Source organism: Serinus canaria, chromosome 27 (genome assembly GCF_022539315.1).
Source record: "Serinus canaria isolate serCan28SL12 chromosome 27, serCan2020, whole genome shotgun sequence".
Taxonomy (NCBI): Eukaryota; Metazoa; Chordata; class Aves; order Passeriformes; family Fringillidae; genus Serinus; species Serinus canaria.
The window spans coordinates 3,849,885-3,863,782 of NC_066340.1; the positions used below are offsets into that span (position 1 = coordinate 3,849,885).

General features: G+C 62.1%; 2 protein-coding genes across 3 annotated transcripts; one reads left to right on the plus strand and one right to left on the minus strand.

Moving 5' to 3' along the window:
- Positions 1 to 94: 94 nt before the first annotated feature.
- On the plus strand, positions 95 to 3,832 carry CCDC103 (coiled-coil domain containing 103). Of its 2 annotated transcripts, XM_050985711.1 has the most exons (3): positions 95 to 586; positions 1,468 to 1,600; positions 3,287 to 3,832. In XM_050985711.1, the coding sequence occupies exons 1-3, from the start codon at positions 450 to 452 to the stop codon at positions 3,734 to 3,736; spliced, it is 720 nt and encodes a 239-aa protein (XP_050841668.1). In that variant the 5' UTR covers positions 95 to 449; the 3' UTR covers positions 3,737 to 3,832. The 2 variants fall into 2 exon arrangements, with proteins under 2 accessions (XP_050841668.1, XP_018776872.3); XM_018921327.3 differs by lacking the exon at positions 95 to 586 and having other exon boundaries at positions 602 to 1,600.
- A 3,703-nt stretch (positions 3,833 to 7,535) lies between these two features.
- GFAP (glial fibrillary acidic protein) lies at positions 7,536 to 11,291 on the minus strand. The gene is made up of 9 exons (XM_050985839.1): positions 10,840 to 11,291; positions 10,294 to 10,354; positions 9,853 to 9,948; positions 9,627 to 9,788; positions 9,249 to 9,374; positions 8,828 to 9,048; positions 8,658 to 8,701; positions 7,937 to 8,022; positions 7,536 to 7,631 (listed from the first exon to the last, which is right to left on the minus strand). Exons 1-9 carry the CDS (start codon positions 11,289 to 11,291, stop codon positions 7,590 to 7,592), a joined length of 1,290 nt encoding a protein of 429 aa, XP_050841796.1. The 3' UTR covers positions 7,536 to 7,589.
- Between the last annotated feature and the right edge of the window lie 2,607 nt (positions 11,292 to 13,898).

Consider the following 13,898-nt stretch of genomic DNA (forward strand, 5'->3'; position numbering starts at 1 on the left):
CCGGGTGGGTCCGAGACCGGGTCGGGACCGACTCCAGAGCGTCCCGGGGGCCGCGGGGCGAGCGGGGCAGCGGGGCCGGTTCTGTCGGGCGCGACCGGGGCAGCCCCGGGGGCCTTGCGCAGACCCGGCGCTCCGGTGGCGGGAGCGGCGCTGTCGCGATAGAGAGAGCGGCCCCGGGGCCCAGGTGTTCGTCACCCGGCGGGGCTGTCGCGATAGAGAGACCGGCGGTGTGTCAGGGGGTTTCGGACAGGGGAGAGGATCCCAGTTGCCACCCACGTGCGGGGCCTTGGGCTGTCACAGTGGGGGTTACAAGGCGGGACTGTCACGATAAGATCGGGGCCGTCCTGGCAGCGCTGTTGTGACAGAAGTGTGTCCTCGAAGCCATCGCAGGCAGGGCTGTCTCGACAGGAGGGCTCCCTGTGCCCCGCGGCCCGGGCACGGAGCCGGGCATGGATCCGGCCGGGGCGTTCCCGGTGCTGGAGCGGGAGCTGCGGGCGGCGCTGGCGGAGGACGAGCGGCGGCAGCGGGAGGGCGAGGCCAAGCTGCGGGCGCTGCGCCAGGGCGTCCCCGACTACGGCCAGTTCAGGTCCGGGGCTCGGGCACCGGCCCGAGGGGCCGCGAAGAGCCGGGAGCTCGCTCGGGGGCTCCGGGACCCCTCGGGGTGTGAGGGGCCGAGCACTGCTCGGGGACCCGAGGGGCAGCAGCCTCGGCGGGCCCGCAAGAGCCCCGAGGACAGAGCCCAGTCGGCCGTGGCTGAGATTTGCCCCAGAACTCCTCAGCTGGCCCCGTGTGCGCTGAGATCTGTCCCTGCTCCTGAGGTGGCCTGGCTGTAGCCAGCAGTGTCCCCTCCCCAGGACACTGTCACCTCCTCCCAGTCCCACCCCAGCCCCGGTCTCTACCCACAGCCCAAGCCATGCTGGGAGTGCAGAGCAGAAGGTGACTGTCCCCTGTGTTCCCTGTGCCCTTCCCAGCCTGTCCCTGCTCCCAGGTGTGTCCCTACTGTGTCCAGGGGATGTGAGCAGGCTGGGATGGCAGGGCTTCCCCACAGGGCAGTGTTGGGCACTCCCAGTGCCCCCCAAATTCCAGGATTCCCCAGGGATCCATCTGGGGGCTCCCTGTCCATGGACATCTAGGATTCACAGGTAGATCCAGGACTTTGCCCCCACCTGGGACATGGTCCCACATTCTGGGACCAGCTCAAATTCCATTCATGGATTCACATCTGTCTCATTCCCCCTTGCCACCTGATCCCTGAGGGGCAGGAAAACACCTTCAAGGGGCTTCTCCCCCAAATATCTTAATGGGATTCCTGAGGGATTTCAGGCTGGTTTATCCTTGTGTTGGTCCGGGCCTGCTCCTCCAGCCTGTCCAGCCCCTCTGGGTGCTCCACACGGCCCAGAGTCAGAAAGTGGCTCAGAGCAGCAGTCTGGAGCCTCAAAGTGTCCCTCCTGTCCCTGTTCCCTTCAGGGAGATTGTGCTGGCTTCTCACCTGAAGCCTCTGGAGAAGAAGGACAGGCTGGGACAGAGGAGGAATGTGCTGTGGAATCCCTGTGCAGCCCCAGCTGAGACAGCACCCACCCATGCTGTGGAGATCCCACAGGTGAGGGAGAGGCTGCTGGGGCCTCACCCACAGCTGGAAATGACTCAGGAATGGTGTGTTAAATGGGATACAGGAGTTACTCAGGACTCACTCTGGGTGTGAGCCAGCCCTCCTGGCCCCTGGAATATCAGGGTTTGGATCAGGCTGGGCCCCTTCAGGGGTACTCTGCTCCATCCCTGTGGGAGTGGAGGCCTGGCTGCACACTCAGAGCTCCCAGTGCCCCCATGGTGGCCAGGAGCAGTCTGTGGGAGCTGTCCCTCCTGGCTGGAAGCTGCTGCAGCCTGCCCAGAGCCAGGGCTGTGCCCCAGGATCCTCCCTGGAGCAGTCTCTGGCTGCAGAGGTTCCCTGAGCACAGGGAATTGCCCATGGTTTCATGGGCATGGAAAAGAGCTGGGCTGGGCTAATCCTGCCCGAGCCTGATGAGCTCACTGGGTCCCTCAGCAGTGGGAAACAGGGACAGGACATTTTTCTGTCCAGGTCATTTGTGGCTGGAGTCACCTCAGTCCTGCCCCTGCCGTGGGCTCTGTCCATGCTGGGGTGTCCTGGTCACTGGGTGTTTCCCATGGATGCTTCCCATGATAAGGCAATTTCATGGATTGCCTTACAAACAATCTCCAGGGTTGTTTATGATACTGGGGTTCATTGGCCTCTGTTTATTGTAACATCTTTTGCAACTCTCCTTAGGAGTGCTGTTTGCTTGGACTGAGCAATGATCTCCCCAAGCAAATCCTGCTCCTGGTCCCATCAGCACCAGGCTCAGATCTGCAGAGCTTCTCCATCTGTGCTCAGCCCCAGCTGATGTCACTTTGCTTTGTTCCCTGGCCGTAGGAAAGCTGCACATTTGCCTCCTCCTTCAGCCAGGGTGTTGGTGACCCAGCAGGGCTGGGCTCAGCAGTTCATTAGAGCTGGTGTAAAATGGGATTTCTTTACCTGGGAATGCCACTTGGAGCTCAGCTCTCTGCTCTGCCACAGACCCACCAATGCCAGGTGGTACTAGACAGGGCATCTGCACATTTTCTGGGGTTTGCATCTCCCACCTTTTCTCTGCCACTCCCTGCTTTTTCCTCTCTGTGCTCAGAGTGTTCCCTGACCTGCCCCAATCTCCATGACATCCCTTCCCAGTGAGAGCTGGTGAGAGTCTGACTCTGGTTGGGGCTGGGGTCACTCCACAGCCATCTGTGTTCACACTGGTTGTCACACCTCATCCACACTTCCCTTTTCCCCCTGGAGTTCCCAGGTTTGTCAGGGTTAAAGGCACCTGGCATTCCCTTTTCCCCCTGGAGTTCCCAGGTTTGTCAGGGTTAAAGGCACCTGGCATTTCCTTGTCTTCCCTTTTCCCCCTGGTTTCTCAGGGTTAAAGGCACCTGACATTCCCTTTTCCCCCTGAATTTTCCTGGTTTCTCAGGGTTAAAGGGACCTGACATTCCCTTTTCCCCCTGAATTTTCCTGGTTTCTCAGGGTTAAAGGCACCTGGCATTCCCTTTTCCCCCTGGATTTTCCTGGTTTCTCAGGGTTAAAGGCACCTGGCATTTCTTTGCCTTCCTCTTTTCCCCCTCAGCAGCTCCTTGTGCTGCCAAAGCCCCTGGTAAAAACATCCCAGCTGTCCATGGGCTGATCAGGGAGAGGGGATCAAAGTCTTCAAGGGGGACCAAAAGAGAAGGAGCTGAGTCTCCCTTTCTCCTCCAGGAGCTGGACCAGCTGCCTGGCTCCGCTGCGGAATTTCACCGGGATTGGCGCAGATGCCTCAAAAGTGGGACAGAGAAATACCAGTTTTTGCTGGAGCTTGGAGGGGAGGCCTTGGGCAGGATCTTCCAGGCTGATGTGGGCTTTGGCCTCCTGGGGGAATTCCTGGCAGTGCTGGCAGAGAACATCCATCCTGGAGACAGAGCTGCCGTCCTTCAGATCCTGCAGAGCCTGGCGGGCACCAAGCGCTTCGGGCTGAATGTGGCTCTGCTGAGCCAGGCAGAGAAGGAGAGCAGCCAGGATTTGTTCAGGAAACTGCAGAGCAGGGATGGGCAGGCTGCTGGCCAGCCTGGCTGCCAGGGGGAAGCCCATTCCATGGAGACCCACCTGGAAAAGGAAATGGATGAGGAGACGACAGTGGTGGAGCTGATGAAGTGTTACCAGGTCAGCTGAGGGAGCAGGAGCACCAGGATTGAGCAGAAACCTCAAAGCTTGACTTTGGCATCAGCTGGGGCACAAGTTGTGCACAATAAAGTTTAGCTCCCAGGCTGTGGTGCTGTGGTCTCTGAGCAGTGTGACCTCACAGATGGGTACGGGAGAATCTCTTGGGTAAGGAGAAAACCAAGGGAAAGAAAACAGGGTGGTAGTTTTGAAGGAGAAACCCAAACCCAGATAGTCCCTTCCCTCTTCCAGCCCTGCCCACAGTTACTGAGGGGGTTTAGGAGATGTAATAGATGACAAGGACAACTCAGGTCCATTTTTTCCCAAACCCAGTGCAGCAAATGGCAGAGCCACCCCAGCAGACTGGAAGCAACTGCTCCCACCTGCCCTGGAGAAACCACCAGGCACCTGATGGCAGGTCCAGGTTCATCCCTGAGGCCTGGCATGGGAATATTGGCTTTTGTGGCACCACTTGAGGGGACATGGGTGTCCCTGCACTCTGCCATGGTGCCATTCCTCCTGCCTCTGCACACCTGATGACAGCTGAGCACTGGAGACTTCAGCAAAAGAAGATCCTGGAGCTACCCAAGATTGGGATGGAGGATTTTGATGCCAGAACAGCCCCAGCACAACAGTCACAGCTCTGGTGGGAACAGGCACACTGCTGGAGTGGTGCCAAGGCTCAGGGTGAGGATGGCAAGGCTGGGAGCAGTCTGCCACCTCTTGGGAAAGGCAAAATCCCTGGGGATTGCTGGGAACACTCAGAGAAATGCAGTGGAGCAGAGGATGTGGGGATGGTGACAGAGTATGGGGCTGTGAGACCCACTGGGGCCCTTTCCAGGTCAGCCAGCTCATGGTGTGACCTGAGCTGCTGAGAGCTGAGCTGAGGGGCCAGGTGGGGTCCAGGAAACATGAGCTTCATCATCATCATCATCTCATCCTCACCCACCTGGGCATCCAGACAGGATCCACGGGGTGCAAACATGAGCATCATCATCATCCTTGTCCATGTGGGCACTCAGTCAGAGTCTGTGGGGAGGAAATATGGGCAGCATCATCATCATCATCCTCATCATCCTCATCATCCTTGCCCATGTGGGTGCTCAGAGTCTGTGGGGAGGAAATATGGGCATCATCATCATCCTTGCCCATCTGGGCTTCCAGACAGGGTCCACAGGAAGCAAAATGGGCATCATCATCATACTTGCCCACATAGGCCACTGCTGGCAGGCATTCAAGAGCCCATCTGGGCTGGAACATCATCCCCAGGGGCACTGGGACACCCTGGGCCATCCTCCCGTTGGAAATTCCCCAGGTTCTGGCCATCAATAGTGAAACACTGCCAAATTCCTGCTCTCCCTCCCCTCAGGGCAGCAGCAAGGACTGATGTGGGAAAGTCTCTGGGCACAGCTCAGTGGGGACAGGCAGGATTTGACAGTGCCAGGGTTTGCTCCAGGTGGGATTTCACACTGCCAGGATTTGTTCTGCCACTGGTTGGCAGTGGGGGTTAAAGCTCAATAAAATCCTTTTCAAAAGAAAACTTGGAGCTGGTGCAAGATGTTCTGGCCAAACTGGGGAGTTCTTGATCTGCACCAGTGATTTATTACAGCTGTTTTTCTAAGAGGCTGCTAAAAACATCCACCAAACTATTTTAATCCCATTAATACTTGCTTTTGTTTTCCTTGTTGAGAACTGTGTGTCCCAAACCCTTCAGTGTCCCTTTTGAGCTCCTCAGCTGGAGCAAACCCATTCCTTTTAGTTTTTGTTGTTGTTGGGTTTTTTTAACTTTTCAAATGGATCTGGTGATTTTCTTCAGAAATGGCTGCTTTTGGGGTGTTTTTAACTCACCCAGCTCCCCACGATTGGGAGTCAATGTTTGTGCCTGCCAAAGTCACCTCAAACATCCCCCAGAGGTTGTGACATCTCTGCAGGGTTTTGGTGGACACTTAATCCTCAGCATGGAGCAGGATGTGCCCTCCAGGCTCTTCTTCTTCTGAGGATGTGGCTTGGGGATTTCAGCAGAAATCCCTGTGTCCAGGAGGGCACTGAGTGTCCCAGTGCAGGGATGATGTGCAGGATCTCCAATCCACCCCCAGCCCCAAAGCTGCAGCCAGCCCTGGCAGCCTCCAGGAGCTGCAGCCTGGCATGGAGTGGGGAAGGAGCTGGGTTTGAGGGTGAAGAACCCCCAGGAGATCCCGGACTCCCATCCTTGAAGGGGATCTCTCCCACCCCACTGCTGGCTGTGGGTGTGAACCTGCACCCTCCCTCTGCTCGGTCCCTTGGGGCTGTTGGCCCCTGGAGAGCGTCCATGCCCTGGGGCTCAGCCCTGAGCACCTTCTCCTGCAACATTAGCGTTGGTTTGGGCTCCCAGAGGTCCCACCACCCCAGATAATCCCAAAATCCCGCAGTGCTGGCTGCAGACAGGTGGATGCAGGCACAACCATGGAAGCTCAGTGTGTTTGTTAGCTTTATTCTCATCCTGCAGCAGCGTTAGTGCATTAATTCGGTAGCGAGGGAGGCTGCTTGTGGTGTCCCACCCCCTGCATTCCTGCCCCGGGCACCGCCCAGCTCTCCCATGACACCTCCTGCCCTGGGTGCTGTGTCTGGAGTCAGCGCAGAGCTGACCAAGGCGACAGAGGGGACAGTCCCCGAGGGCAGCCGTGTGCTCATCCCAAAGGCTGTCAGGGCACGGGAGGTGCTGCTGTCAGGTTGTTCCTGTGTCAGGTGCCCCCAGGCAGGTCCTGCTCGCAGTCGGTGGCTGCAGCCAGGGTGAGGGCGGGGCTGTGGGTGAGCACTGGGCTGGGCAATGGCCCTGGGGCAGGACAGCTGGGGACAGGGCCCCGTGCAGCCCAGGGGGACATGGGGACAATCCCATCCTGACTGCCCATGGAGGCTGGGCTCAGGCTCTGTGTGGCTCCCAGTGTGACCCCCAAGTGACGAGACTCCCCTGTCACTCCTCGGTTGCAGGTGGCACCTTGGGCTGTGAAACCCTCACAGGTGCCATGACACCTTCCTCCTCCTCCTCCTCCTCCTCCTCTGCACCCCTCTCCTCTCCATTTTCACCTGCATGAGATTCCCCTGCCATGGGGCTGTGGGTCACCCCTCACCATGAGCCCCTCAGGTCTGGCTTTTCCTGTTTTTCCTGTGTTGGGGACACCTTGGTGGCAGTCAACCAGTGGGATCAGGACAGCCCCATGGCTCTGTGCCAGGAGAAGCCCTTGAGGCCACTGTGTAGCCCCACAACCCACCCCAGACACCCCAGCACCCTCAGGAACCCCTCCTGATGTCACCCCTTGACACCATCCCAGGAGCATTCTGCTCCTCCACTCTCCTCTTCCTCCTGCCCCTGCCTCTCCATCCTCCCCCCTGCCCTGCCCCCCAGCTGAGCTCACCCAGCCCTTGGTGACAGGGAAATGTCCCTGGTCCCTCACCCCTGCATCCCCCCAGCCGAGGGTCTCAGGGTCTGGGTGCACTGAGGAGATCCAGGGAGGCCTCCCAGACCAGAGAGTGGGTGCAGGGAGATGCTCTTAGCACCATCGTGTTGTCTGGGGGTGCACGGAGATGAAACAGGTCAGAGTCTCTCCCTGGAGACCCAGGGTGAGGCAGGGAGGGCCCCGAACCCGAGAGCATCCCGGCGGGGAGCACGGCCCCGCCCCACTCCGCCCGACTCCCGCGGCTGCTGCCCGGTCCCACCGGATCTCTGCCGCCTGCCAGCCCCTCACGGGTGCCACCTGGGCACGGGGGGACACGGGAGAAGCGAGGGGTGCACGGGAGGGAGGTGCCCCCAAAGCGCCACCGATCCCTCCGGTGCCCGGTGCTCGGCCCGGGGCTCCCGCGGGAGCTGCGGCTGCTGCGGCTCCCCGCGCTACGGCACCTCCTTGGGCTCCTGCTTGGGCTCCTTCAGCACCTGCAGGCGGAGGCGGAGGGACCGTCAGCCCCGGATCGAGTTCTGCCACCGGCTGAGCCTGCGCGGGCTCTGAACGAGCTTGGGGACAAGGACAGGGACAGGGACAGCGCAGCTTTCTCTAAGAGCTGCCAGCCTCAGCTCCACCATGACCCAGAGTCAGATCATGCCACACCCTCAGGGATCACTCGCTCCCTGCCTGGGCTGCCTGTGGGGCTCAGGGATGGTGGCCCCATGTGCAAGTCCCTTGGGGACACCTGTAGGGAGGTGGGGATGGAGCATGGGTGACACAAATGAGGATTTCCCACCTCTCCATCTCGGGTCTCCACAGTTTTGACCACGATGCTTCTCTTCACGTGAGCTTCTGACACAGATTTGGTGTCCAGGCTGGTCTCTGGGGGACATGGGCAGGACAAGGCAGTGACACCCTGCCCGGGGTATGGCCCTTCCAGCCACACTCAAGAGAAGCCCAAAGAAAATGGATTGGGCTGGAAACCCCTGAACCATGAGAGACAGCAGCCCTGGGGACACAGACAGCCTCAGGGACAGGGCTGGCCTCAGGGACATGGTTGGCATTGGGGATGTGGCAGGCTGTGGGATCTGATGTGTCTGGGGACACTGTTGGGCTGCGGGGATTTCTGGCCTTGGAGATGTTGTGGACCATGGGGACACGGGTGCCTTTGGGATGTGATTGAGTTTGGGGACAGGCTTGTCCTTGAGGACACAGTCGTCACTGAGGAACACATTTGGCCTTAGGGATGTGGTTGTCATTGAGGACATGATGATTTGATCAGTGCTGGGGACATCATCGGCCTTGGGGACATGTTCAGCCTTGGGGATATGGCCATGGCACCCTCCTCCCCCCACCCTGGGTGCACCCAGGAGGTTCCCTGGGATTCAGAGAAAAACCTCCTGATCCCTCTGAATGGGGCAGGGATGGCCAAGGTGGCTTCTCCTGCCACAGAGCCCCCAGGAGCCACCAGTGTGCCACCACCCTGCTCCCCCTTCCCCCGTGGGGCACAGCCTCACCTCGGATCTGCAGCCTGGAGAAGCTCTGCACAGGGATGGTGATCCTACAGGGGCAATGGGAGCATTGGGAAGAGCACGAGGTCCTCTGGACAACCCAGAGGAACCAGGAGGACTTGGGCTGGGTTGGGGGCATGGCTGGGGCGGGGTGAGGGATGGGATGGAGCTGTCACCTGCTCTCCTCTCCCTCCAGCAGCTTGCGGTACGCGGTGATCTCCATGTCGAGGGCCAGCTTGACGTTTAGCAGGTCCTGGTAGTCCTGCAGGTGCAGGGCCATCTCCTCCTTGAGGCTGTGGATGTCCCCCTCCAGCTGCCCCACCGTGTCCTGGTAGCTGCCCGTCTCCAGGGCATAGCGCTGCTCCAGCTCCCGCAGCTGCCTCTCCAGGGACTCATTCTGGGGGTCACAGGGGGCTGTGAACCCCCCATGGCCACCTCATCCCAGGAGCTGGGGGTTGTCCCCAGTGCCCACCTATCTCCCATCCTTGGGGACCAGCCGTTCCCTTGGCTGTGGGTGGTGGTCCTGCCAGGGAACCCCGGTGCTGGCAGCTCCCTGAGGCCATGTCCCTGCTCTTGCTCCCCATGGCTGTCACCTACCGAGCCCCGCAGAGCCTCCAGGTCACAGGTGAGGGCCTGGAGCTGGCGCCGGTACTCGTTGGCCTCCTGCCTGGCCACCCTCAGGGCCTCGGCGTGCCGGGCGGCCGCGTCCGTCAGGTCTGCGAACTGGGACAGGGGACGTGTGCCATGGGATGGCCCCAGGGGGCAGGGACGTGGTTTGGTGGCACACAGGGAACACAACCCTGCTCTGCTCCACAGCAGGGACATGGCCCCGGGATCACAAGGCAAGGAGAAACATCCCTGGCCCAAGTGGGGACAGCAGAGATCCCAAACCCCGCACACCACCAACCCAACCCTGAGATGGTGACACCCCGGGAGGGGACAGCCAGGCCATCCATCGGGGGGCTCCCACTGCACCTTGGACTTGTACCACTGCTCGGTCTCCTGGGCATTGCTGGTGGCCATGGCCTCGTACTGGCTGCGGATGTGGCGCAGGGCGGCCGCCAGGTCCGGCTTGCTCGCGTCCACCTCAACGTGCACCCGCTGCTGGGCCAGCTGCTCCTGCAGCTCTCGCAGCTCCTGTGGGGACAGCGGGGTCAGGGCAGCCCCTGAGCCCCAGCCCCCAGCCCCAGAGCGGGGTTACCTCCTCGTGGACCTTGTGGAGGAAGGCGATCTCGTCCTGCAGGGTCCCCACGCGCCGCTCCAGGTCCAGGCGAGCCAGGGCAGCATTGTCCATGTCCTGTCACCGTGGGGGGACAGGAGGGACTTTCTCAGCTGGCCACTCGGGTCCTGAGCTGCCTGCTCATGTCCATTCTCTCCCACTCCCACCCAGCCCTGCCTCTCTTTGCCCATCACAGCATTTCCCAGTCCCTCACTGCTTGCTCTGCCATTCCTGCCCATCCATGTTCCATATTTGGCCATCCCTGCCCTTCCCACTCATCCCTGCTCCATTCCCTGCCCAATGTAACACATACCAGTCCCTCAGTCCCTGCTCCTGCCCATCCCTTCCTGTCCCTGCTACCTCCCTAGTCCTCCCTGCCCATTCCCAAGGGAAGCCAAGTTGGGATCTGGCCCCTGCCCTCACCTGCCTGTAGGCAGCCAGGTTACTTTCAGCCTCCAGCCTCAGGGTCACCTCGTCCTGCAGCCTGTGCCAGAGCAGAGGCACAGTTACGCATCCAGCCCATGGCTGGTCACTCTCAGCCCATGGACAGTACCCCCTGGGCCGACGCAGCCCCACAGCACCAGCACCCCCCAAACCCAGGTCAGATCTTGTGCCCACCCCACACACCCCCACACCATCCCACAGTGTTCCCAGGGGTCACCCATATCCCATCACAATCCTGGTGCACACCAGTCCTTGGTCCCCAGGGCTACCCTGCTCCTGTCTCTGGGGCCACTCTGACCCCTGGGTACACCTGGGTTCCATTCTGGTCCTAGGGGTCACCCTGGTCCTTGTCACCACCATGGTTTCCATCACCAGGAAGATCCTGATCCCCATCCTGGTGTCCATCCCCATCCCTGCTGCCACTTTAGTTCCAGTGGGCACCCTGGTCCTGGTAGCCACCCTGACACCCATCCCAGGTGGGCCACCCTGGTCCCCAGGGCTACCTCGAGCTGTTCAGTGTCTTACTTCTGCTGGAGGCTGCCGAGCTCCTCGGCCAGGTTGTCCCTCTCCATCTCCAGTCGGGCCTTGGCGGTGGCCAGGTGCTCCCCGCGGCGCCGCAGCTCCCGCAGCTCCTCCCGGTAGATGTCAGCCCGCGAGGGCTCCCGCTGCCGCTCCTGGCTCAGCTCCAGCAGCAGCGCCTTGTTCTGCTGCTCCAGCAGCCGCACCTTCTCGATGTAGCTGGCGAAGCGGTCGTTGAGCTCCATCATCTCCACCTTCTCGCTGCTGCGCGTCTCCCTGAACTCGGAGTTGAGCGCCGCGGCCAGCGCGAAGTCCACTCTGGCCGAGCCCGGTCGGGGGCTCAGCTGGGGGCTGCGGGGGGCCCGGAGCCGGCCCAGGGGGCTGCCGGGGAGCGCCCGGTACCCGGGCACCGAGGGGCCGAAGAGGCGGCCGTAGGAGGGCAGGCGCCGGTTCTCCATGCCGGGTGGATGGGCGCGGTGTGCCCGCCGAGGGTTTTTATGGAGCCCCCGTCCTGCCCGGCGCTGCCCCCGGCCGGGAGCCAGCGGGCCGGCACGGCGCTAGGCTGTGGCGCCCGGAGGGGCGGCTGTGCCCTGGCAGGCAGCCCGGGCACCGCGGCACAGCCCCTGCCCACCCCTGCCCACCGCTGCCCCCGCTCCTGGGTCGGGGATCGCGCCAGGGTGGGGACAGAGCGCGGGTACCCCGTGGGTGGGAGCTGGTGCCAGGCTGGGTGCAACCCACGGGGCGCTGGGGATGCTGCTAATGAGCACCAGCTGTTAATTGGGTGGCTGGAGCCTCCTAAGTCCTCCCCATGCCAGTGGCCTGTGAAAGCACTGGCTAGTGGCCCTGGAGACCCGGTCCCCGTCCCAAATGGCCCCGGGTTCCCGTGGGAAGGTGTTGGTCCCACACAGCTGAGTGTTCATGGCCGTGGCACTGGCACACACGCACGGGGTCTCGGGGGACTTTTGCCCCCGGTGGCACACGGCAGGGGCTGCCAGGGGCTTTCCGCAGCGGCTGAAAGGGGCTTTGTGCGGAGCCAGAGCCGTGGCACAGCGGGAGCAGCCTTTGTGCCAGGGCACGGCAGTGCCGGGAAGCGCGGGGGGCTGATCCAGGGGCGGGTACGGCGCCAGCGCCAGCCCCGTCCCTCCCTGTCACAGCTCCCAGTAATGGCCACAAACTGGGGCCTTGAGGGATCTTGGGCACGGCCCGGCGAGGGGGGTGGGCTGGGGACATGGGGACATGAGCAACTCGTGGTGGCACTGGGGTGGGTGCCCTGAGAAGCAGCCGGGCTGAAGCAGGGGGACAGGGATGTCCCTGGGAGTCTGCTGCAGGGACAGGGACAGGGACAGGGACAGGGACAGGGACAGGGACAGGGACAGGGACAGGGACGGGGACGGGGACGGGGACAGGGCTGAGACAGGGGCAGGGACAGGGAGGAGGACGGGGACAGGGACGGGGACGGGGGCAGAGACAGGGGCAGGGACAGGGACTGGTCCCGCCGCTGGCAGTAGATGGCAGCCGATGGCCGGGAAAGGTTCTTGGCTGCCGTGGGACAGGGACGCCCCGCTGGACCACGGCCACCACCACCGGGCCACCAACACTGGCCAGTGCGGAGGGCTGTGGCAGCGGCTGCGTCCCTGTGGGTGCAGGCTAGGGAGATCCAGAGCCGGCAGGGACGATACTGGGACGATACTGGTGGGACTGGGACAGCTCCCACATCCATCTTTCAGCCCAGGAGCTCCCTGTCTCCAGCCAGCCCCCTGCTCCCCTGGCTGTCCTGGTGTCACCAGGGGTTGTGCCCACAAAAATTCCAGGTTTGGGGCACCCTCACATCCCCAGTGACTCTTGTGTCCCCAGACAACAGCGGCATCCCTGGAGACACGTGCTGTGTGACAGCTCTGGTGGCAGGACACCTCCCTCCCTGGCTGCACAGGGGTGGAGCGGGGGCAGAGCGGGGGCTGCGGAACTTTGGGGGCCTGTGTGGGCACCCGCTGCTCCCCAGGGATTGATTCTCTCCCGGCTCCCACGCAGCGCATCAAAGCAGGGGAGCGGCCACTGCCGGCAGAGCTGGGCTCCCCCTCCTCCTCTTCCCCGGCCCCCCTTAATGGGAAAACGAGCTGAGAGCGGGCTGGGAGTTTTAATTGGAAGCTTCCAGGCTCAAGGAGACCAAGGCGAGCTCAGCTGCTGCCGGGCAGGGAAGGAGCGGGAGGAGCCGGTGGTCCCGGCCCCGCGGGACACCAGCGCCCGGAGCTGCCCCGCTCCGGCCCCGCTCCGGCACCACCGGGGGCGGCCGTGAGGAGCCGGTGCAGGGAGCCAGAGCTGACAGTGCCAGATGTGCCCTGGCACGGCAGGAAAGGGGATCACAGGGGGCCCTGGGTCGGGTGCTTGGGGTCTCTGTGCCAGGGTGGGGGTGTCACACGGGTGGCAGTGATGGGGTTGGGACAGGGGGAAAATACAGAACAAAATACAGAACAAAACCAGAACAGAATGCATAACAAAACCTTTTCCCTGTCACTACACAGAGTGTCAGTCCCAGGAGGGCAGGTGGCTCCCCCACCCCTCACCTGCACTCTGGGACATTGAGCAGGGTGCCCAGACCTCCCCGCTGCCCAGAAGAGGGGACAGAGGCCCCCACAGAGCCCTGGGATGATGGAGATGGGGGGAGCCACAGTGCAGCCCAAGCCCAGAACAAGTGCCCTTTTCAGGCCAGCTCAACTGGGAGCTGCTCCTGAACCCTGCATGGGGAGTCCAGTGGGAGCCCAAAGGGGAGCTGGGAGAGGGGCTTTGGGAGCCAAAAGGGGGTGCAGAATAACTGGGGAAGCTGTGGTTTTAGGGTGTCAGGATGTGTTGTAGGGGAGGCTGTGGGAGCCTGAGGGGGGTTCAGACCCACAGGGGGCTCTAAGGGGGCACTGGCACGGGTGGCACAGGGAGGGAGTGGGAAGCAGAGCCCAGGAGGAGTCTCTGAGGCCTCTCCCAGCCAGGGGAGCTCTGTCCCCCACTGCACCCTCCAGCTGAACCACCCCCCCACCTCAAGGAGCACGCAGACATTGGAACTGGAGCCATGTCTT